At 36.6% G+C, this 23,804-nt stretch overlaps 1 protein-coding gene across 1 annotated transcript in view; it reads left to right on the forward strand.

Moving 5' to 3' along the window:
• Positions 1-23,804, forward strand: part of SUCLG2 (succinate-CoA ligase GDP-forming subunit beta) — a 255,141-nt gene that overhangs the window by 141,211 nt on the left and 90,126 nt on the right. Inside the window, exons 8-9 of the mRNA XM_036068021.2 lie at positions 12,060-12,221; positions 14,434-14,576. Coding sequence (XP_035923914.2) covers positions 12,060-12,221; positions 14,434-14,576 — 305 coding nt within the window. The remainder of the gene's footprint in view (positions 1-12,059; positions 12,222-14,433; positions 14,577-23,804) is intronic.

Here is a 23,804-nt window from a genome sequence, read left to right on the forward strand (position 1 = left end):
GCAGCCAAATGCCAGGCCTCAGGGGAAGCTCCTTCTTGTTTTATTTAGAAATATCTATCCACCAGCACCCCCTTGTTTTACCAGGGCCTTTCTTGCTTATACTGAGGTAAAATCTTGGGTAGGAACAGGAGCCTCTGCATTAGAGTATAATGAATGCACCTGCTTTTATGGAGCTGGAAATGCTTGAAGATTTTTAGTTTGCATAAATGTGTACAAATGCACTTTGTGCCCCCCTGCTGGATTTATATTGTCACGGCAAAGCCCTAGTGCCCTCTCATCCAACTCTTTCACCTTACTTAGTTACCAGCTTCTGATTCAGGTGGGAGAAGGAGGCATTTTTGTAGAGAAGATTTTTCTATCCATCAGGTATTTGTAAAGTATAAAGAACTGTTTTCTATCTCAGTACCCACCCCACTGCACTGTGTCTTACATACAGCTGGTATTCTGTAAGTTCCTATTAATTCGATAGTAAAAGCTTGTGAATGTATGTGTGTTTGGAGGTAGAAGGTAGGATTTCAGGTGGATAGGACAGGGATACAGGAATGTAAGTTCCACGAACCTTGTCTTTTTTAGCACATTTCACCCCCAGTGTCTTGTATGCTGTCTAGCATGTTGTGGGCAGTCAATAAATAGGGATTTGCCATTGCATAAATTAGGTGATCTGCTATGTGCAAATACAACCAAGTTGTAGACCAAGGTGGACACAGTATAGTGTTGTACAAAGGGGACTGGATTCAAATTCTGGACCTGCCATGTTCTGGCCACAGACCTGGGCTAAGCCTTAGAGTTTGGTTTTTGGTTTTTGGTTTTTGTTTTGTTTTTTAATCCAAAAGAGTGGTAAAAATGATAGCTGTCTTGTATAGTGAAGTGACTGGTGTTTGTGTAAACATCCGTTATCAGACACAAAATAGACCAGTCCCTGACATTCATAAGATGTAGGTCCTCTTCTCAGGTAGTCCAGGAAAAACATCCAGCAAACAAAAGTCTAGCACCAGATAGCTTCACAGGTGAATTCTACCAAACCTTTAAACAAGAGTTAATGCCTTTTTTCCTCAAACTATTCCAAAAGATAGAAAGGGAAGAAAATCTTCCAAATTTATTCTATGAAGCTTACATTACCTTGATACAAAAACCAGATGAAGACACCACAAAAAAAGCAAATTATAGGGCAATATCTCTGATGAACATAGATGTAAAAATCCTCAGTAAAATACTAGAAAACCAAATTCAACAATACATTAAAAAAATCATTCACCACGATCAAGTGGGATTTATTCCTGGGATGCAAGTGTGGTTCATTATTTACAAATCAATTAATATGATACATTACATCAACAAGAGAAAGGATAAAAACCATATGATCATTTCAAGAGATGTAGAAAAAGTATTTGACAAAGTACAACACGCATTCATGATAAAACCCTCAACAAACTAGGTTTAGAGGGAACATATCTCAACACAATGCAGGTCATCTCTGAAAACTCATAGCTAATAGCATACTCAATGGTGAAAGGTTGAGAGCTTTACCTCTAAGATCAGGAACAAGACAAGGATGTCAGCTCTCACCAGTTTTATTCAACATAGTACTGGAAGTCCTAGCCACAGCAATCAGACATACATACATACATACATACATACATACATAAGTAAATTAAAAAAATCCAAATTGGAAAGGAAAAAGCAAAACTTTCACTATTTGCAGATGACATGACACTATATATAGAAAACCCAAAAACAACTTCACCAAAAAACTACTAGAACTGATAAAGGAATTCAGTAAAGTTGCAGGACATGAAATCAATATATAGAAATCCATTGCATTTCTATACACTAATAATGAAATAGCAGAAAGAGAAATCAAGAAAACAATCTCATTTATAATTGCACCAAAAATAGTAAAATACCTAGGAATGAATTTAACCAACAAGGTGAAAGGTCCTGTACTCAAAAAAAAACCTATAAGACATTGTTGAAAGTAGTTGAAGATGACACAAACAAATGGAAAGATATTCATTCCATGCTCACGAATTGGGACAACAGATATTGTTAAAATGTCCATATACCCAAAGCAATCTACAGATTTAATGCAATCCCTATTAAAATACCAACAGCATTTTTCACAGAACTATAACAATAATCCTAAAATTTGTATGGAACCACAAAAGACCTTGAATAGCCAAAGCAATCTTGAAAAAGAGCAAAACTGGAGGTATCACAACCCCAGATTTCAAGATATACCACAAAGCTATAGTGAACAAAACAGTATGGTACTGGCACAAAAATAGACACACAGATCAATGGAACAGAAATAAACCCATGATTATACAGTCAATTAATTTACGACAAAGGAGGCAAAAATATGCAATGGGAAAAGACAGTTTCTTCAACAAATGGTGTTGGGAAAACCAGACAACTTCATGCAAATGAATGAAACTGGACCACATTCTTACACCATACACCAAAATAAGCTTGAAATGGATTAAAAATCTAAATGTGATACCTGAAATTATAAAAATCCTAGAAGAGAGCCCATGCAGTAATTTCTCTGACATTGGCTATAGCAACATTTTTCTAGATATGTCTCTTGAGGCAAGGGAAACAAAAGCCAAAATAAACTATTGGGAGTACATCAAAATAAAAAGCTTTTACACAGGAAGGGAAGCCATCAACAAAACAAAAAGACAGCCTATTGAATGGGAGAAGATATTTGTAAATGATATATCTGATGAGGGGTTAATATCCAATATATATAAGGTACGTATACAGCTTAACACCAATTAAAAATGGGCAGAAGACATGAACAGACATTTTTCCAAAGAAGGCATACAGATGGCCAACAGACACATGAAAAGAAGTTAAACATACTTATCATCAGGAAAACAAATCAAAACTACAATGAGATATCATTTCACACTTGTCAGAATGGCTAAAATAGAAAACACGAGAAGCAAGTGTTTGTAAGGCTGTGGAAAAAAAGGAACCCTTGTGCACTGTTGGTGGGAGTGCAAGCTGGTGCAGTCACCACGGAAAAAGTGTGGAGGTTATTAAAAAAATTAAAAATTGAATTACCATATGACCCAGGAATTCCATTACTGGATATTTATTTACCCAAAGAAAATAAAAACACTAATTCAAAAATATATATGCACCCTTATATTTATTGCAATATTATTTACGATAATCAAGATACATGGAAGCAACTCAAGTGCCCATCCATAGAAGAGCGGATAAAGAAGTGGTGTGTACACACATACACACACACATACACACACACACACAGTGTGAAATATGACTCAGTCATAAAAATGAATGAAATCTTGCCATTTGTAACAACATGGATGGATCTAGAGAGTATAATGCTACGTGAAATAAGTCAGACTGAGAAAGACAAATATCATGATTTCACTCATGTGGAATTTAAGAAAGAAAACAAACAACAACAAAAAGGAGACAAACAAAACAGACTCTTAAATACAGAGAACAAACTGGTGGTTGCCAGAGGGGAGGTAGGTGTATGTGTGTGTGTGGGGGGGTGGTATATGAAATAGGTGAAGGGCATTGAGAGTCCGCTCATTGTGATGAGCACTGAGTAATGTATACAACTGTTGAGTCACTGTATTGTACACCTGAAACTAACACTGTATGTTAACTATACTGGAATTTTTTTTTTTAAGTACAAAATGGATGTAACACTACATCAAAGTGGGGACAATAATAATAGTACCTACCTTAGAAGGTTGTTATGAGGATAATTAATGTTCCTAGAACAAGGCTTGGCATATGGTAAGAGGTACAAAAGCATTAGCTATTATTATTTTATTATTTTTTATCCTTCTGAAAATCAAACAAGATAATGGATATTGAAAGTAAAACATAAAAAATAACAGAAAGTAAAACTTCGTACAAAAATTAAGGCTTTGTTTAAAATTATAATTGTCACCAACTGCACTTGAACTAATGAAAGACAGTCCTGATCTCCTTCCATGAGTCTTGTGGCATTTCTGGTGGAGGCCCCTGTATTCTAATAAATTCTCCATTTTCATTTAAAAAAAGTTAAATTAGGGGCACCTGGGTGGCTCAGTCGGTTAAGGGTCTGCCTTTAGCTCAGGTCTTGATCTCAGGGGCCTGGGATGGAGCCGCACATCAGGCTCCTTACTCAGCGGGGAGTCTGCTTCCCCTCTCACTTCTGGTGCTCTCACTCGCTCTTGTGCTCTCTCTCTCTCAAATGAATAAATAAATATTAATTTTTTTTAAAAAGTTAAATGATAGCTAGAAAAAAGAGAATAGTCAGTAAAGGTATGGATTTCATCTTTTTGTCCATTTTTTTCTTTTTTGTTTTTTTAAAATTTCAGGTTAGGATAGACAAATAGTAATGTTTAGGAAGCCATTGAAAATAATATATTTCATGGTTTGCACAAGTGACCACCAGATAAAGATCTGTGATAGGTTATTTGTAAGCAAACTACCTTTTATTCATAAATATTTAAAAACTTCTGTTTGACTATGAAATCATTAGTATTTTATATAGAGAAGAAGTGAAGTGGAAGAAAACAAACAGTTTTGAACTCATATGACACATACTGTGATAAGCCTTTACATATATTCCTTTTTATTACTTATAGCAATCCTGAAAAGTACAGAGTTATTATCCCTATTTTATAGAGGATTGAAAATTAATGTGACTCCTCCATAAGCAGCCCGTTACTGGAGCTGAGATTTGAACCTGTGTCTTTCTTAGTATGGCATGTGTGTTGATTTTGGTATGCCAGACTGCTTTCTTTTTTACCTTTTTTCTCTTAAACTATTAATTTACTTTTATCAGAGTGATCTATACATAGTCTCCGGCTTAGTGGAAATTAGTCAAAATTCATGCTGCATTGCGTTGCTGTTAATTAAATCCAAGAAACAAAAGAGAGGGAAGTTGAGTATAAGTTCTTCAAGGTGATGGCTTGCTTTTCAAATTAGTATGCATAAGCAACCTGGTTATTTCATATTTAAAAAAAAATGGAAATTCAGCCAAGGAATTGGATAAAAGTCAGGCTGTAATACTACTTTCATTCAAACCTTTGGTAAGTTGTCAGTCACAGATTGCAGTCTGATGCAGGGAGTAAGGGTGCAAGAAACTTTTCCTAGAATGTATTTGTAAAACCTCATGAAATCAGAAGTTTTCTTTTTAATTATCAAGAGAAAAGAAAATTCTTGAGCTTTTTTGAAGGAATCATCATAAAATACATTCCGTGTATATAGTTGATTAAGGCATAAGTCTTAAATGTGATATTTTTAAAAGCAAAATTATCTTTAGCTATTAATTTGTTCATCGTACCATAAAAGTTCAGCTATTGAATTATAATCACAATTAAATGAGCGTGTTGGTTTATAACTCTAATGAGCAGTAGTCAAATTAAACCCAATTAGGAAACGGTGATTAATGACCAAATGTATAAATTGATCTTCATCATTGTCACAATCCCCTAAAGCAATCTTTTATTTAGGAGCTGTAAAAAAAGTCATTTATATCCTAGCAATATTAATAATCTTAATATTTATAATGTGAATATATAATTTTTTCCATTTAGATCAGTAATAGCAGAGCATATAACGTTTCACATTAAAATTGTGATTTAATGACTCTTAATTTAGAAGTTTAAGGAGCTTGGCATCACACCAAACATTTTTACTTTAAACTTATCTATTGCAAAGCTTCTTTGTAAGAGAGTTTCTTCTATCTTCCATTGGTTATGAGGAACACTTTTTTAAAATCCAGGTGATTGGTCATATATTTGCACAACAGATGATACCTGGTTGAATAAAGAGCAATGATCTTGATAATATCTATGCTGTTAGATCACCTATGGGAAATTTTTAATGTGGCAAAAGAACTGGAATCCAAGAATTATTTTTTCCAATGTGATTAGTAATTTGATTCTATGGTGAGCGCTGTGAATTGTGTAAGACTGTTGAATCACAGACCTGTACCTCTGAAACAAGTAATACATTATATGTTAAAAAAAAAAAAAGAAGAAGAAGAAGAAGATAGCAGGAAGGGAAAATGAAGGGGGGAAATCGGAGGGGGAGACGAACCATGAGAGACTGTGGACTCTGAGAAACAAACTGAGGGTTCTAGAGGGGAGGGGGGTGGGAGGATGGGTTAGCCTGGTGATGGGTATTAAAGAGGGCACGTACTGCATGGAGCACTGGGTGTTATATGCAAACAATGAATCATGGAACACTACATCAAAAACTAATGATGTAATGTATGGTGATTAACATAACATAATTTAAAAAAATGGAAAAACAATAGAGAAAATCAATGAAAAGAAAAGTTAATTCAATAAAATTGGTACATGTGTAGCAGATCTGACCGAAAAAAAAAAAATTGATTCAAAGAATATAATTTGGCACTATTGACTGTAATGTAGTTTAGTGACTGTTAGAATTATAATGGTTGTAAGGGACAGAAACCTACATCAGTCTAGTTTTTGTTAAGAAGCTTCCAGGTCAGGGAAGGATACTTATTTTCCTCATATAACAGGGAGTGGTCTGGTTTAGGGCATGAAGGGAACAAGGGATTCTCTGATCTTCCAGCCCAGTTGCCTCCAAATTGGCTCCTTTGTCGGCCAGGCTCTCTGGAGGGGCAACCAACATGGCTCCCACTTTTCATCATTCTCCTTCAGCAACCACAGCAATCTTTTCAAATGATTCTGATTGGCCCTACTTGGGTCCCATATCCATATCTAGACCAGTCACTGAGCTGGAACCACATGTGTAGGAGAAAGGCATTTTCTCAATGGAAAATGGATGGAGTCACATGTCTACTAGAATGGCCTAAATTTTATTGAAATGAAAGTAAGCTGTTAATTAAATAGTCGAGGAGAAATTAACTCTTTTCCTTGCTTGTCCAGTTGTAGTGCCAGGATTAATTCATTAAGCATGTGGTCAAGTTCTCCCTGCTCAGCGGGGAGCCTGCTTCTCCCTGTCCTGCTGCTTGTGCTCTCTCTCTTTCTCTCTGTCAAATAAATAAATAAAATCTTAAAAAAAAATATGTGGCCAAGTTAGAAGCAAGGTTTTCCTGGGGTGCTGGCTAGCTCAGCCAGAAGAGCATGCAACTCTTGATCTCAGTCAGGGTCATGAGTTTGAGTCCCACACAGGGTGCAGAGATTACTTATATAAATAAAAAAACTTTAATTAAAAAACAGGGTTTTCTTTATCATTATTTATTTATCTACCTATCCATTCATTCATCTGTTTTACAAGCCGCTGTGAGGTTTTATGTTCTATTTCATTTCTTCCCACTTTTAGCCAGATCTACCTGAACACAGACTCCTTTCTTTGGTGTCTCTAATGTTTCTCAATGAGGAGGGTAGGCATATTGTCCCCCGGGGGATGTTTGTCAATGTCTAGAGACATATTTTAATTGAGATATAAATGACATACAACATTATATTAGTGTTAGGTATGTAACACAATGATTGTATGTGATCACTACAATGAGTCTCATTAACATCCATTTTTGTTTATCACAACTGGGAGTTCAGGGTGCCGCTTGCCTCTTGTGGGTGGAGGCTGGGGATGTTGTTAAACATCCTGTAGTACACAGTACACCCCCCACCCCCAATAGGTAATGATCTCACCTAACTTACCAGTAGTCCCAAGATGAAGAATTCCTGCTCTAAGGCATTTTCGACAGTTGGAGCCCAAATCCATTCACCAAGCTATCGGAGTGAAACCCAATTTAAAACTAAGTCACTACCTGGCCAAGATTCCATGAGAACTAAGGCTGAGTGATCCAAAGTTAACTCGCACATCAGATCCCTTTCTTGCTTCAGATTAATTTCCCTAAATAGCCACCCTGTTGCTTCGAGTTAGCAAGTGCCCATGTTGTTGGTGGGTGTTTCTCTCTGTTTCTCTCTTTATACACAAGACTCTATTTTCAAGAACATTTTCAGTTCTCTACCTTCACCCGAATCCCCCTCCTGCCTCGTATCTATTTTCTCTTTTCGCAGCAACTCAAGAAAAGTTCTAAAAAGTATACAACTCTTGGAACATCAATATTTAATGGAAAGTGGGACTAATTTGAAAGTATCAGCATTTTAAGGCCATCTCAGCAAGGTGCATTTCAGTAGCGTATTATGGTTGTTTATCACAAATCAAATGCAGTACGTTGCTTGAAGACAGATTATTTTTCAAACTAATTATGACAATCTTATTTCCTGCTGTTTTTATGTTTCTTTTATGTGTGAGTCTCCCCTCTGAAATGTGTTGTTCTTTTGTTTAATCTGTAGCACATTCTTCTGTTAAAACTCTAAGGTCAGAGGCTGCTAACTGCCAGTCAGGCTCTTCATCTAAGTTGGTGAATTAGCAGCTCACAGAATCTCACACCACTAAACAAAAAAACAAAACTCCCTATGAATATAAGTACTGCAGCTTTCTTTGATATTTGTTCAGAAGGAAAATTCATTTGTATAATCTATCAAGCATGTAACAATGTGCTTTTGATGGTGAAAATTGTTTTATAAATATTAATAGGTATGTTTTTCGCCCACTTTGTACACAGAATGGCCTTTGTACAAGACGAATTTTCTATAGAGTTGAGGTTTCATTAATGTGACACTGAATATCTTATGTCTGAACCAAGTTCAGTACCTCGAAAAATACATTTTAGAGTAGTTTGTTGTTTTAATAAATGAAAAAGCTAAGGTTTGAGCAAGCAAGTTTATTTTATTGCCCCACTGTTGACATAGCCATCAATCCATTTTTAACACACTCATTCTATAATTGTACTTGGATAGGTCTTACAGGGGGAAATAAGCATATGAGAGTCCATTGATATTCAAGGATTAATCCAGGTTTTGTTTATTTTGTCCCTTATGCCTTTTTGTTTTCATGCCATTAGATGCACTTTCCTAAGTTTCTCTTTCACGGTAAATAAGTATGATACCTGTGGCTATTGCAACATGAGAAGTGTGACTTAGTAGGGATAGGCAGCCTTTTTCTATGAAGGACCGTATAGTCTCTATTATAAGGAGTCATCTCTGCTATTGTCCTGGGACCCAGCTGTAGAAATATGTAAATGAATGGGTGTGGTTGTATTCCAGTCCAACCGTACTTACAGAAACAGGCAGCAAGCTGTCCCAAGGGCTATCCTTTGCCACCGTCTGACTGAGATTCTCATTTGGGGCTGTTTTATATCAATCTTTAGCCACCCTGGCCTTATGGAAAGGTATGGTGTGATTTGAGGGTCATCAAAGGCATCTCTTCCACTCTCAACCTTTAGGCTAAAATCTCCTTCTCCATCAGTCACACAGCCTGAAATGCCAACCACTAAAATCCTTCCTGTGGGAAATTCTTAAGTATTCTGAATATGGCGTTTCACTGAAAATCGTAGGTAACCTGTACGTCTGTAAACTCCAGTAGGCATTAGTTTAGATTCACTGTAAACAGAAGGCTAGGATTATAAGGGAACGGGGCCAAGGACAGGTCATTTTTAGAATAGGAGAATCCTATAGCCTGGGCTGACATTGGGAAGGTGAGTGTAAGAAAGAACTGGGCAGGTGGAGTGTGGCGGTGGTATAATAGCCAGTGAGTGTGGGCTGTCTGTGTTACTGAGTGCTTGGCATGCAGTCCCTGCTTGCACCAACGCCATGCAGTAGAAAATACTCTGGTTTCCATTTTATAAACAAGGCCACTGGGCTTAAGAGAGGTAATGATGGCTACCTGGCTCTGAAGTGTCCAAGCTGTAATTCATACCCAGGTGTGGTGAAGTTGAAGGAAAAACATCCAGGCAATACAGCATTATAAACTGAGATAGTGGGGCAAGAAAGCACTTTGTATGTTTGGGACTCCCTTTAAAATATTAAGCAGGCATAACAAATATGTGTCTAAAAGAGCCCCTGTACTTGCTTCAAGTGTTTTATTCTCCCTGTGCTCCGTACCCCTTTTATCCCACAGTCACCGTCTTCAAGCTCTGGTTTAACTCTTAGTTTTCTCAGGGTGGTCCCCAAATAGTGAACTCATTTCTGTCCTTGGCATATACATCATACTGCAGTAAAAAGCATCTTTTGAAAATCTGGCTTTGCGGAGGGGAGGTGGAGCTGCCTTCTGAACTTTGCATCCATATACATTAATTATGTTCTCTCAAGTAGCTTGGAACTGTAGTCGTTGTAAGGGGCAAAGATCAGCCTGGACCTATTTTGATTTACTAGTTTATTGATCTTGACCAAGAATTCTTTTATTTGAAACTCTTCAGTCAGGAAGTCAGTTTGATAGCCTTTGCCCATTCATTTTGAAGGTGTCGGTTACACGCAGTCTTGTCAATGAGTAATGGAGGAGCTAAAATTACTAATAAATTAATTAAAATTTATTTATAAGCCTAGTGGAAAGCCAAGAATGAAGTTGCTTTCCTATTGATTATTATACCAGTCATTAACTGCTGACAAAATGCCATTGTAGCAAGCAGAGAACGTTGGCCAATTCCTTTGGTAATTGTAGGATTCCATCATTAAGATTGCAGTATTCTGGACAGTAATTACTCATTTGCTCCATGTATTCACAGTGTGTGGGTAAAGTGGTTGGACATTTTGTGGCAAGACTAAGGACTCTGGCAGACATTAACTTCTATATAAGATTCTCTCTTGTCAGTCAGTGCTACTTTAAATAATTTGCGGTTTAGGCTTTTATGTATGCCAAGTATTCTTAGATGTTAAAATGCCAGTTCTGCATAGATTTGTATCAAAGTGCTTGATTTTTGTGGTAGAGAGACCCTTGTGTAAAGCCTCTATGTAGGGTCTGTAACTCTAGGATGTTGTAATGTAACAATATTTTGTCATTGTAAGAAAATGGGATGAGCAGATCATGGTCATTACTTTTGAATGAATTATTCCAGGTTGTTTCCCTTTGAAGAAGTAGCTCCTCCTCAGCAATGCTGGAGGAGAATGGGTAATTTCTCTAAAGTCGAAGTCAAAGATCCCTGCCTGTCAATATCTGAAGTAAAGTAAAAGAAGGTTAGAATGGAATGTCATCATAGACAACTAATTTCTACCCAAAGGGATATAATAAAATGGGTCAGATCTCAGAAACCTGCATGTCACCCCTCCTCACTGCAGGCTCTCCCTGAGAATTCATATAGAAGATATCCTGTAAATCAAGGAAAATGCTCTTTCCATGGTCCATCCATATCACCCAGTGGGTTTCAACTGTGTCCAGGGCTTTTGGTCATTGAAAGAGTTGGAGATTTCTACCTGTACCAGAGAGTAGAGACAGTAGTGCTGGTAATGCCTGGCTACCTCCCATCATATCTGATTTGTCTCGGTCTCTTAGTGTTTTATAACCTGAATCAAAAGAGTCATATCGTGCACACATCAGGATGATGGTCCTAGTTTGAGCAGACCCCAAAGTAAGTATATGAGCAGTTTAGGGATTGTTATTTCCATTTTCCAAATAAGAAAACTGAGGCCCTAGGAGGAAGTAGGTTAATTTTTTTTATCAAGTTACAGAGTTAGTTAAGGATCAAATAAAAAACTAATGATTCTAACCCAGTGTTCTTTGCACTAAATCTTTCAGAAATATTAGCAAGGATACTGATTAAATAAAAATTTCACTTTGCAGCATCAGAAGGACAAAGGAGGACAGTGGGATTAAACATTATAATCTAGTTTCTCTTTGCATCAAAGGTAAAGGTGATGATCAGTGGTTATATACTAAAAATAAGAAATGTAATAAAAATGGCAAATCAAAGCTGTATGTAGATGTGGCAGTCTATAACTTTTAATGGGTGACCACAGTTTATATTGTTATTTTATTAAACAGAGACCAACAGGTGTAAATTTCTGTGCTCTTTATTAGGATGTAAGTCCCTTGAGAACAGGGACTATGCCACCATATTTGTCTTTGTACCCCTCAAGTTTAAGATCAAGAAAGCCGTAACAGTTTCTCCTGCCCCTATCATGAGAAAAAAAAATGACAGTATTTTATTTTTCTTTCTTCTGTGCCTGCCACCCTGGGGAACTAATTTATAGATCCTTAAGAGATATTCATGTGTGTGCCTTTTTTTCTTTATTTAGTTGTCTGTTTTGATGCAAAGATAAACTTTGATGACAATGCAGAATTCCGACAAAAGGACATATTTGCTATGGACGACAAATCAGAGAATGAGCCCATTGAAAACGAAGCTGCCAAATATGATCTAAAATATATAGGACTGGATGGGAACATTGCCTGCTTTGGTAAGAACATAGTTTTATCAAAAGCATGATTTGTGGGTTTTTGCAGAATTTAGGAACTACTGATTTCTGAACCTTTCTGAATGGTATTTCCTGGTAGCCAGTAAAAATAGGAGTTTTTGTAGCCCAAAAGTCTTGGGAAACAATTCCAAGTTTCTTCCCAAAGTTGATTTTGCTCAGTGGTCACTGGCTTAAAGCAGGGTTTCTGAAGTCTGTCATTATTAACATTTTGGGTGGAATAATTCTTTGCTCTGGGGGGCTGTCCTATACATTGTCAGATATTTAGCATTGTCCCTGGTCTTCAGGTGCCACTGGGGACCCCCCCCATTTTGATAACCAAAGATGTTGCCAAACACTGGCAAGTATCTTCTGGTAGCCAAAATCACCCCAGCTGAAAAATACTATTTTAAAGCATCTTGGTTAAATTTTGCTTAATAAAAATCAAAATCTTTGCTACTCCAGTCTGTGTTAATATGCTAGGAACTATTCTGAAATTTGGTTTTAAGATAAAATTTCTCAGAGGAAGTAGAAGAGAACATACACTTGAATCATTATACTCCAGTTTCAGCTTTTATGATAACCAAATGATAAAATGTTTAATCCATTATCCAGTTTATTAATAAAACAATTGATTTTATCATACTCATCTAAATTTGTGAAAATGGCTTATTCAGCTGAGATAAGAATGGGTCTGTAGAGGTAATACAATTTCTGTTACTGTCCGCAGCTTATAGAGCTGAGATTTATACGCATCTGTGTTTCTGGTGGAGCCAATTCATTGCACTAGAAACTGAGGTCTTAATCTTAATGGAATTAAAATAAAAAAGATTTGTAGCTCATTAAACCAACAGGATTATTATATTCAGAACTGAACAGACCTCATCCAGTAGTCTGCTGAGCCATACAATAGAAAATGACATCTAATTACAAGGGATACCAAAAGCTCTTGCTTTGTATCAGAGTAATAACTGTAATGTACTAGACCACTCACATTGTTCTGATCTTGATAAGCTAATGCGCTCTCAATATTTGTAGGCATTTAGAAAGGAGAATGATATAATGGTGTGTTTAGAACAAATTAAATACAGATTCTTTGTAGCCTCTATGGGAGTATGCATGATTTGACCAAGTTAGCAGCCTCAAAAGCAACAATTAACACATTTCAAATTATTTTAAGATTGTATATAAACCATTTTTATTGTAGTTGCCCCAGACTTAATTAAATTAGTCACAGTTCATAGGCTTGTCTGGGGAATTCAAGGGTCAGAAAAAGTGAAGTATATTTTACCTTGAGAGTTTCTGCTGTGTTTAGGAGGTCTGCTTTTTTTTTTTCTTTCTTTCTATCTAACCTGAGGAAAGTAATTTCATATTAATTAAGTATAAGAAGCCAAAAAAGTACAATTGGTCAATAAAACTCAGCTCTGGAAAATAAGAATTGCAGTGCTAAAACTCTTTATTTATTTTCTTAAAAACAAAACAAAACAAAACAAAAAAAACCACCCTAAGACGTTAGCACATTTTGGTTCTAGTTTTAATGATCAGGTTGCTAGTGAACATTTCTTATAATAATTTGAAGAAGGAACAGAAGGATAAGAATATTATTTGGATGCTATCATTTATTCATTTGTTTTCTGAGTTTATCCACATAACCTATAAACATGCATGGTTGCACTGAGTGTAAAAAAGTATGGAGCCCTACTGAAGTTGGGACCCTTGTGGCTCAACCCCAGAGGGATGCTACATTCAAAGGAGCATATTCTCAGCAAGCAAAAAATTAAACAAATTCCATTTTTTACTCAGATCTTTTAAAGGATATTAAAAAGAATGTAATTCATAGACCCAGATAACTTCTTGTAGCCTTCTCTCTTTCCCGGTTCTCTTGAGTTCTGTATTTTTCCAGAACCCAAAACTCCATCTTCTCCTACTAGCCCAGATTAATTAATTATGGAAACCTTTCCCTTTTATTTGTTTCCCAGATTGACGTAACTTCTCAACAAACCTGTCTTCCTATTCCCAGGTCTTTTTGTTTATTCTTTTGCACATTTCCTGATTTATCCTAAAGTCTATGAATTTACCTGGTGGAACACAGTTCCAGGCAGGACATTGACTTGGTAGTGACAGGGTTCTCTTTGGCATTATGGGGGAGGGAAATGGTTCATTCACCCTTTCGTGTTGCTAAATTTATCCTGTCTTGTGTGCCATTTACATTTCCCAGTGAATGGTGCTGGACTTGCCATGGCTACTTGTGACATCATCTTCCTGAATGGTGGGAAGCCAGCCAACTTTTTGGATCTTGGTGGTGGTGTAAAGGAAGCTCAAGTATATCAAGCTTTCAAACTGCTCACAGCCGATCCTAAGGTAACCTCTGTCTTTGTAGGGAGATTGCATAATGTTCTGATTTTTCACCCTCAAGAGCTGCCTTTTTCCTGCTGCTAAGGGGGTAATAAGCCAACACCTTTACTTTGCAGTCGCAGATGCAAATCCTGCTTTTATATCTGCTTGGAGTACACAATGAGTTATTCATTTCAGATGAAAGGCTGATAAGTGCCTCCAGGATCTTATTACAGGTGCTGTGCTTCTGAAGTTCTGAGAGATAGGAGGAAATAAAAAGGGGGGAGTGCACCAGACGGTGAAACATTGGTTGGCATGAAACATTATTTGAGTAATGTACACTAAAGCTCTTATGTGACTTAGAGGACTCAATCTCTGATTCCTTCCATGCTGCAAGTATTATACAATTGGAGACAGAAGAAAATTAAAGGATTATAAAACTGTGTATCACTAGAAAGTAATGACCCCACATTCTTTTGTATGCTTTTTAATTGTCATAGTTTATAACGTGTGCTAGCTAGCATAGAATGTTGCTTTATGAACCTCTTTTCTCCTTGCCTACCGCATAGCTGCCACACCCATGCTAGTGCATAGTAGGGATCCAGTAAATACTTTTCAAGTTCAATACCCGTATGCTCTGTTTCGACCGCAGGTACTCACTTGTCTATGACAACATGGTTTAGGTGGACGTTTATGACATGGAGAAGACTCACATGTTTTGAACTGATGATATATATCATTTATTTCTCTTTACAATTCTGTGAGGTAGTGTGTGCACCACCACCATTGGACTTTAAACTTTGAGAATCATTATCTTGATACTGTTAGAGTATCTGAGACATGCTCTTGGTTCTTAATGTATCTGAAGACATGGGAAATGTGAACCATCACTAGGAAAATCATAAAATGGTATCAGATTTTTTTTTAAAGAAATGTGGTCTGAACTTAATATGGAAGCTTCTCATTAATAAGCGTACCAACAATAGTCTTTTGGTTCGCGTATATAAAATTTTGTTTTATATTAGTAGTATGCTTGTCTGTTTTCATTATGACTCAGATGGTTGCTCACCTTACATTTTTGCTAACTCTTGTCCTTCTGATTCACAAAATAAATGGTAGGGTGTAATCAGCTGCTAATCTTTAGTTCTCCAGTGCTATCCAGGAAGAGCACTGTCACCAAAATCCAGTCACCCAGCCATGAAGAAAGTGTTTGCAGTTGGTTTTTCTGTTTATATAAGTACCTTGTTTTCATTGGTTAAGTAGGAATATTATCAGTGTCTTCCTAGTTATTAATTTATTTATCCCTTCTTCTTACTATTACTTTCTTTTTTTAAGATTTTATTTATTTTTTTGATATAGATATAGAGAGAGAACAGGAGCTGGGGGAGAGGGGCAGAGGCAGAGGCAGAGGTTCCCACTGAGCAGGGAGCCTGATGTGGGCTCAATCCCAGGACCCTGGGGCCATGACCTGGTCCGAAGGCAGATGCTTAACTGACTGAGCCACCTAGGTGCCCCTTCTTATTTACTAAGGGAAGGATCATTTTCCTCTCAGAGAGTTTCCTATCAATTGAAATCTCTAAATACCATGAATATAACTAACACACAGCTCTTGAAATGCTTGAACCACAAAGTATTCAGAGAACAGGGCAACTGTGATAAAATACTGAACTTTTAGTGTCTACTGAAATGCAGTGCTAAGAATAATAGAGAGCTATCGAGGGAGTAAGTCTACCAGGACAATCATTGCATTTTCTTTGGAATATCTTTTCTTAGCGGCTGATCTGGAATTTTAATTTTGTAAAAATACAGGAAGGGAAGGAAAAATCACTTGCAGAGCCATTTTTTTAAAAAGAGTCTCTTAAAAAATTTTGACTTTACCCTATGGAATATTTTCAAATGCTTAGAGTATTTAAACTTTTTTGAGATTGCCTGTCATCTTGGGTAGAGAAAGATATGTGGGAGTTATTTTATTTTTCTCATGCTATATCAGGAAAATGAATGCATAGCTCATCTCACTGTAAATTTTCCAAATCTTGAAATTTCAAAGACAGATAAAAAGCATAGAAATGTAATGGGTATTTTCAATCCTGGCATTGTTTAACAGATTTCAGAGAACAGAGGCTTAAAAATAGTATAGATGAATTGATTTGATTTTGCAAGAAAACCGGTTGTAGTTCTAGCAGTAATTATTTCAAGTAGCACCCCATTCAGCTGCCCAGAAGTAGAGAATCCCAAAAACCCAAAGCTAATTATTACAAAGGTATTTTCTTGTTAGATATAAGGATTAGTCAGTTGAAAACACTGAAACTCAAAATTGCAAAAGGCCTCTTGTTGAACTTGAATCAACTGATAGTAACAACTACTTGTTCATCGTGTGTGTGAGCTAATTCTATTGATCAAGTAATAAATGTTATAAATGTCATCATTCAAGAACAATATTATGGGTTAACCTATATTTCTACCATTTCAGCCATAGAGCTGAAACTTAAATATTTTGCTTGACTATTAGCCCAAATGCTGATACTCACTGGGACCTAACGCAAATGCCTTTATCACTAATAGGTTCCTTATTTGTTTGTAATATATATGAAACAGAGCTCCTCTGCCAAACTGTCTAAAACAAGAATCTTTTCAAGATAGCTCACTTACAAAACTGAATTCACATTAAATGTTTTATAATTCTCTTATTTTCAAGTTGGGCTGGAGATGAGAGAAAGACAGTAGAGTTTGTTCTGCTGGTGGTATGATAGATCTGATCTTCGTCGTTTTTAACATACAGAATTCTAAGCACTAGTGTTCTTTAAATCAAAAGGAGTAAAAATCACATAAAATAGGAAGTAGAAGTAGGGTTTTTGTGGTAATCTGTAAAGAATTTGAACACACTTAAAGGAAAAGCCCTCCAAAGAGTGTTATCCTTAAGTTTTTGTTTTCCTGAATCATGCTTTGGCTTTTATTTCTAATTCTAAACTTAGAATTCCAAAGGTGTAGAAAATGAGTACAAATGACATCTGGAGTGTGTAAAACATCTTACACAAATGAAGAAAAGGAAAAGATAGTTGACAGGAATCTCAATAGTCACCCCCACCCTGTTGGCCAAAGTTAAGCACATCTGTTGCCCTCTGAAGGCCTGATTTCAAAAACCGGTAGTGTGTGATTGACATTTGTGAAATCACCGCACCTGATCTGTTCGTGCTTCCTGGTTTAGATCCAATTTACAGTCATGTTTCAAAACTCTTTATTTTTAAATTTTTGTTTCTTTAAATATTATTATTTTTTGCTGCAGGTATAATTAATGTAAAGTATTTTTCAAAGCTCTTTAAATATCCAGAAACAAATGTGCTGCATAAGCACCAAGTACTAGTTCAAAAAAGAAGGGGTTCTTCGTGGGGCTCGGGCGCCAGACTGCCCAGGTTCCAGTCATATCTTTACCACTTACTGGTTGTGGGAGCTTGAGCACGTAATTTTACTTCTATATATCTCAGTTTCTTCTTTTATAAAATGAAATAATAACATTACTTATTACCTCGGAGTGTTGCTTCATTTATTTTTTTTAGTATTTGGAGGTTAGCTTTATTAAAATTTTTTAATTGAGATGTAATTGACATATAACATCATGTAAGTTTGAGGTATATAATGTGTTTATTTGATACATCTGTATGTTGCAGTATAGCATTAGCTTCCATCCTGTTCTGTAATTATAATTTCTTTTTTGTGGTGAGAACATTTAATCAGAGACTTGTTCATTCCATTAATTGAGATACACATATACATTTCCCATTTAAAGGAGGAATAATTTTATATGACTGTCATTTAAAATTCTTTATAAATTTTTATTGAAGTATGACCTACATACAGGACAGTATGCAAATCGAAAGTATATAGCTTGATGAGTTATCACAAAGTGAACATAGCCATGTAACTGGCAGCCAGGTCACAAAATAGAACATGACCAGTGTTATGGACTAAATGTTTACGTCCCCCCCTAAATTCATATGTTGAAATCCTAACCCCCAATGTAATGGTATTAGGAAGTAGGGCCTTTGAAAGGTAATTATGTCATGAAAGTGGAGCCTCATGAGTGGGATTAATACCCTTATAAAGGAGACCCCAGAGAACTCCTTCACCCCTTCCTCCATGTGAGGATGTATCTAGACGATGGCCATTCCTCTACCAGGAAATGGGCTCTCATGAGACACTGAATCTGTCAGTGCCTTCATCTTGGACTTCCGACCTCTAAAATTGTGAAAAATAAATGTTTGTTGTCTTACCACTCAGTCTATGGTACTTTGTTACAGCAGCCTGAACAGACTTAGACAACCAGCATCCCAGAAGCCAGTAATGAGCTCCTGCCCCATGCTTCTCCTTCCCTGCTCTCTCCCCAAAGGTAACACAGCTATCCCAACTTCTACTGTCATCCATTTATTTTGCCTTAATATAAATTTCAGCTTAATATAAATAGGATCATACAGTGTACACTCTTTTGTGTTTGCCATCTTCCGTTTAACTTTCATTTGTAAGATTCATCCACATTTTATGTAACAGTGGTTCACTCATTCTTACTGCTGTATGGTATTCTATTGTGTGACTCTGCCAGAACCCTTTATCCTTTTCTGTTGATGGACATTTGTGTTACTCAGTTTTGACTATTATGTTGCTATGAACATGTTCTCATACAAGTCCTTTGGAGCACATTTCCGTGGGATATATTCTTGGAACTAGGATTTTTGGGTCATAACATACACTCATATTCAGCTTGAATGGATACTGCCAAGCAGGTCTCCAGATGTGCCCATTTACACTCTGGTAACCGTGTATGGGAGTTCCAGTTTCTCCACATCCTTACCAACACTCAGTACAGTCAAGCCTTTCCAGTTTCAGTCATTCTGATCAATGTATGGTGGTTTCCAATGAGACTGAGTGCTTTCTCTCATGACCAATGAGGTTGAACACCTTTTCATATATTTATTAGCTATTAGGGTATACTCTTTAAACTTCTGTTACCTTGTCTGTAGAGTGGACATGAAAATAATCCCTGGAAGCATTGCTTTGACTATCAACAGAGACCCTATATGTGTAGGTGGTTGGCAGACATTTCTAAAGCACAATGAAAACTTTAATGTGTGCTGTTGTTGTTTTTTTGAATGTTCAATTTCATTATCATTTCTAAGGCTTAGATTTATAATTATTGAAAGGGAAGGGACTAAGCGGTCATGGACAGGATGGGAGGTGTCTGAAACAGGTTTATTGACATCAGTGTTATTGCATGTATTGTTTTGAAGTTGATGAAATGTGTAAGCAATTCAGTAGCTTGCAGTGATTCTCTGTTCAGACAACCCAGAAAACACAACTTAATCAAGGGAGGATTAAATTCATGTCTGCAAGAACCACAGAATATCATTTGGTATAAATTTGAGAGGAGTCTAGCTATTTTGGCTCTGTGGTGTGTGCTTCAAAAGTCTTTAGAATTTGAGGCTGGAGAAGGAAAACTGCATGCCATATTTTCAGCATGCAAATGCCTTCAGGTTTTTTTTAATTTTATTTTATTATGTTAATCACCATACATCATTAGTTTTTGATGTAGTGTTCCATGATTCATTGTTTGCGTATAACACCCAGTGCTCCATTCAATACGTGCCCTCTTTAATACCCATCACCAGGCTAACCCCTCCCCCACCCCCTCCCCTCTAGAACCCTCAGTTTGTTTCTCAGAGTCCGTAGTCTCTCATGGTTCATCTCCCCCTCCAATTCCCCCCCTTCATTTTTCTCTTCTTACTATCTTCTTTTTTTTTTTTTTTTTTTTTAACATATAATGTATTATTTGTTTCAGAGGTACAGGTCTGTGATTCAACAGTCTTACACAATTCACAGCGCTCACCATAGCACATACCCTCCCCAATGTCTATCACACAGCCACCCCATCCCTCCTACCCCCCACCACTCCAGCAACCCTCAGTTTGTTTCCTAAGATTAAGAATTCTTCATATCAGTGAGATCATATGATACATGTCTTTCCCTGATTGACTTACTTCACTTAGCATAATACCCTCTAGTTCCATCCACATCATTGCAAATGGCAAGATTTCATTTTTTTTGATGGCTGCATAATATTCCATTATATATATATACACCACATCTTCTTTATCCATTCATCTGTTGATGGACATCTTGGCTCTTTCCATAGTTTGGCTTTTGTGGACATTGCTGCTATAAACATTGGGGTGTATATACCCCTTCAGATCACTACATTTGTATCTTTGGGGTAAATACCCAGTAGTGCAATTGCTGGGTCGTAGGGTAGCTCCATTTTCAACTTTTTGAGGAACCTCCATAAATATGTTTTGGGATTAATATGTGCTAAATGCCTCACACACATATTGTTGATTATCATACATTTAGAATATATTTAAGTATAAGACACAGGAACCTCTTTTTCACTTATTTACATGTTTATGTCAGAGGCTCGCAACAAGACTCATTTTATTACAAGACCACGTGTATTTGCTGAAATACCATATCTGCAAGGGAACATTTATTTCGAGGGGGGGCAGCAATAGAACTTTTGTAGGGATTGATTTTTGAATATAATGCCCAATCCTTTAAATATCATGAGCATTATTTTTGAAATAACTCTCCCATCCCTGTTCTTACAGGCCTCTTTGAAAATAAATTTTACTTTCATATGAGTTGGAAGGAGTAAAAGTCCAGGCAGCCGTTCTTTGTGTTGATAGGCTACCTGATAGTCTAGTCTGAGAAGAATACAAACGACTCTGTACTTATGAACTGGTAACCTGTCCTCTGGTTTCACCCATATGTAGGGTAACACTGTGCGTGAGCTAGTGAATGGAAAGCCAGTTGCCCCACACTCATTGTTCTTCCTTTCCTCAAAGTACTTTTCCTCTTGTCTTGCATTTTTTTCTCTGATGTCCAGTTGATCCAAATTTCCAACTACGTCTGGCTGTCCTTGCCCAGCATATGCTCATTCCATGTTACCTAACAGCACTTCCCAGTAAGAGCTGGGTCCTGGGAAGGCGGGTGGTTCTGTATCTTACACAAGATCCGTGTGTCTAATAGTGACCGCATTTTTCATGCATCCCTAATGGAACACTCTACAACTATTTTCATGCTTCTTGCTGACATAGTTTCAGAAATAAATCAAAAATAAGATTTTTACTCTTTGCTCTGCTTCTCAGAATTCAAATTTGAATGTGCTTTGTTTGTTTCATGGTAAGTAATTTGAAGAATTTTAACAGACTTGGGGATATTTCAGTAAATTTCATCATTTGTCCCAACATGCGCAGTAATTGATTATGAATCCTGTATGGAGAAGCCTTTGTAGACTGTTAAAGAGAAATGAACCACTGATAAAAGTATAGTGTCATATATATTGGAAATAATATATAATGATTAGAAGAGTTAGGTTTTTTTTATCTCTCTTAATGTTATTGCACAGAGAAAAGACGTGGTTAAATTCAACAATGAAAAAATAGTGCGTTTTCTAACAAGGTAACCAAATAATAGCCAGGATTAATGTCAGGTATCTCTAAGTCTTAAGAATTATCTTATAATGGTAGAGTGATCAGGCATCTGAAAGTTTTGCTATTATTATTTTTGAGGTATTGTTTTTGAATCCAAATAATGTCTGGTAGGGGAATCACCAGATGTGTAGAGTAAACTTTGGAAGACAATGCAGGAGAACAAGGTGAAGTGCCTTTGAGATGAGAGGGGTTCTGGTTCCTCTACCTCTACAGGGGTGAGCTGTAGTCTGGTGGGATGAGCCCCACTGCATTCCGGAGATGGAAGACACTGTGAATTCTCTTTCTTCCTCCCTCTACACTGCCCTCCACCCACTGCCAGAGAATTAGGAACTAGGGATGATTATGTTGTTCCTAAATGAACAACATGTCCATGTGGGCTTGCTGAAGAAATCGGCTTGACTCATCGTGGCTTGCAAAATATATAGCATTTTGTCTTTTTTTAGGGTGTTTTATTAAACAGCATCCCCTTTTTTCCTAATTATTAAATTAGGGAAACATAAAATATAGGAAAGTACCAAAATAAGTCAAGTTACATTAACATATACTATTTTACATGACTATGTAGTGTAGTATTTTTGACAAAACTAGTGTCAATATAATTGACACTATTATTTAGTCTAATTTTTCCCACTTTTTACATACCTTTTCCCTGTCCTTGTACACTCCTCTCCAACATCTTCAGGAGCTGAATAGTATTCAGTTGTATGAATATATAAATTTACTTAAGCAGTCCTCTGTTATTTGGTATTCAGGGTGTTTCTAGCTTAAAATAATGCTGCCGTGAACCTCTTTGTACTCTTAACTTTACATACAGTTCAGGTTATTCATATAAGATGAATTCCTAGAAGTATGAGGGTGAATATGTATGCAGATTTTAAGGTTTTCACACTTCCTGCCAACTTATCACCACACTAGGTAGAGGTGGAAGGAATGTAGAAGGCTGTCATCAATGAGAAGAGTGCCTATTTTGCTATTTAAAATGTGCCACAGTGCTGTATGGTTTTCCCAAGTCATGTTTCATGTGATGCACCTCACAGAGAAAATATATATGAGATAAGCTTTGTTCAAGTGTGAGTTAGAGTGCTATTGGCCTTAAATTCGAGAGCAATGAATTAACAATATATATTAAGTAAGGTGTCCTTAAGCAGAAACACACAGAAAACAAGGTTATGTATTGCTCTTTTGAGGAAAATGTTGTGACCAGAGGCTTGCAGGAACCTAACCCTGCATTTCCTTGGGAGCATTGGTTCGGTATTTGCTGACTCAGTGTTCACTGTAAGGTTATGGAGCATGACTACTGTGGATGAGGAGAATTGCCTGATTAACGTTTTGGATAATTATGGATAGCTCTTCAGAGATTATATGAAAGAGCTACTCCATTTTATCTTTCTAAGAAAAGACACTCAGGAACCCCTAGCCTGAATGTAAAGTAAAAAAATCTTTCTTTTCATAATTTCCTTTTACATGCTTCCTAAAGGGAAGGATTTTGGTTCTTGAGAACCTTCAAAATGTGTTAGTAATGGCTTTTTGGACATATTGCCTTTAAGGATTAGATGAATAAATCTTGAGAAAATTTTAACTTAATTTTTCCACTTCTCAGGTAAGAATGATTTCCTTACACCTTTAGGTCCCTTCACTTTGTACTTTTTGAAAGTTTCCTTTATTTTTAAAAAATTGATTGTTTTTTCCACTTTTAGAAATTTAAATTTCCTACTAAAAG

Source organism: Halichoerus grypus, chromosome 1 (genome assembly GCF_964656455.1).
Source record: "Halichoerus grypus chromosome 1, mHalGry1.hap1.1, whole genome shotgun sequence".
NCBI lineage: Eukaryota > Metazoa > Chordata > Mammalia > Carnivora > Phocidae > Halichoerus > Halichoerus grypus.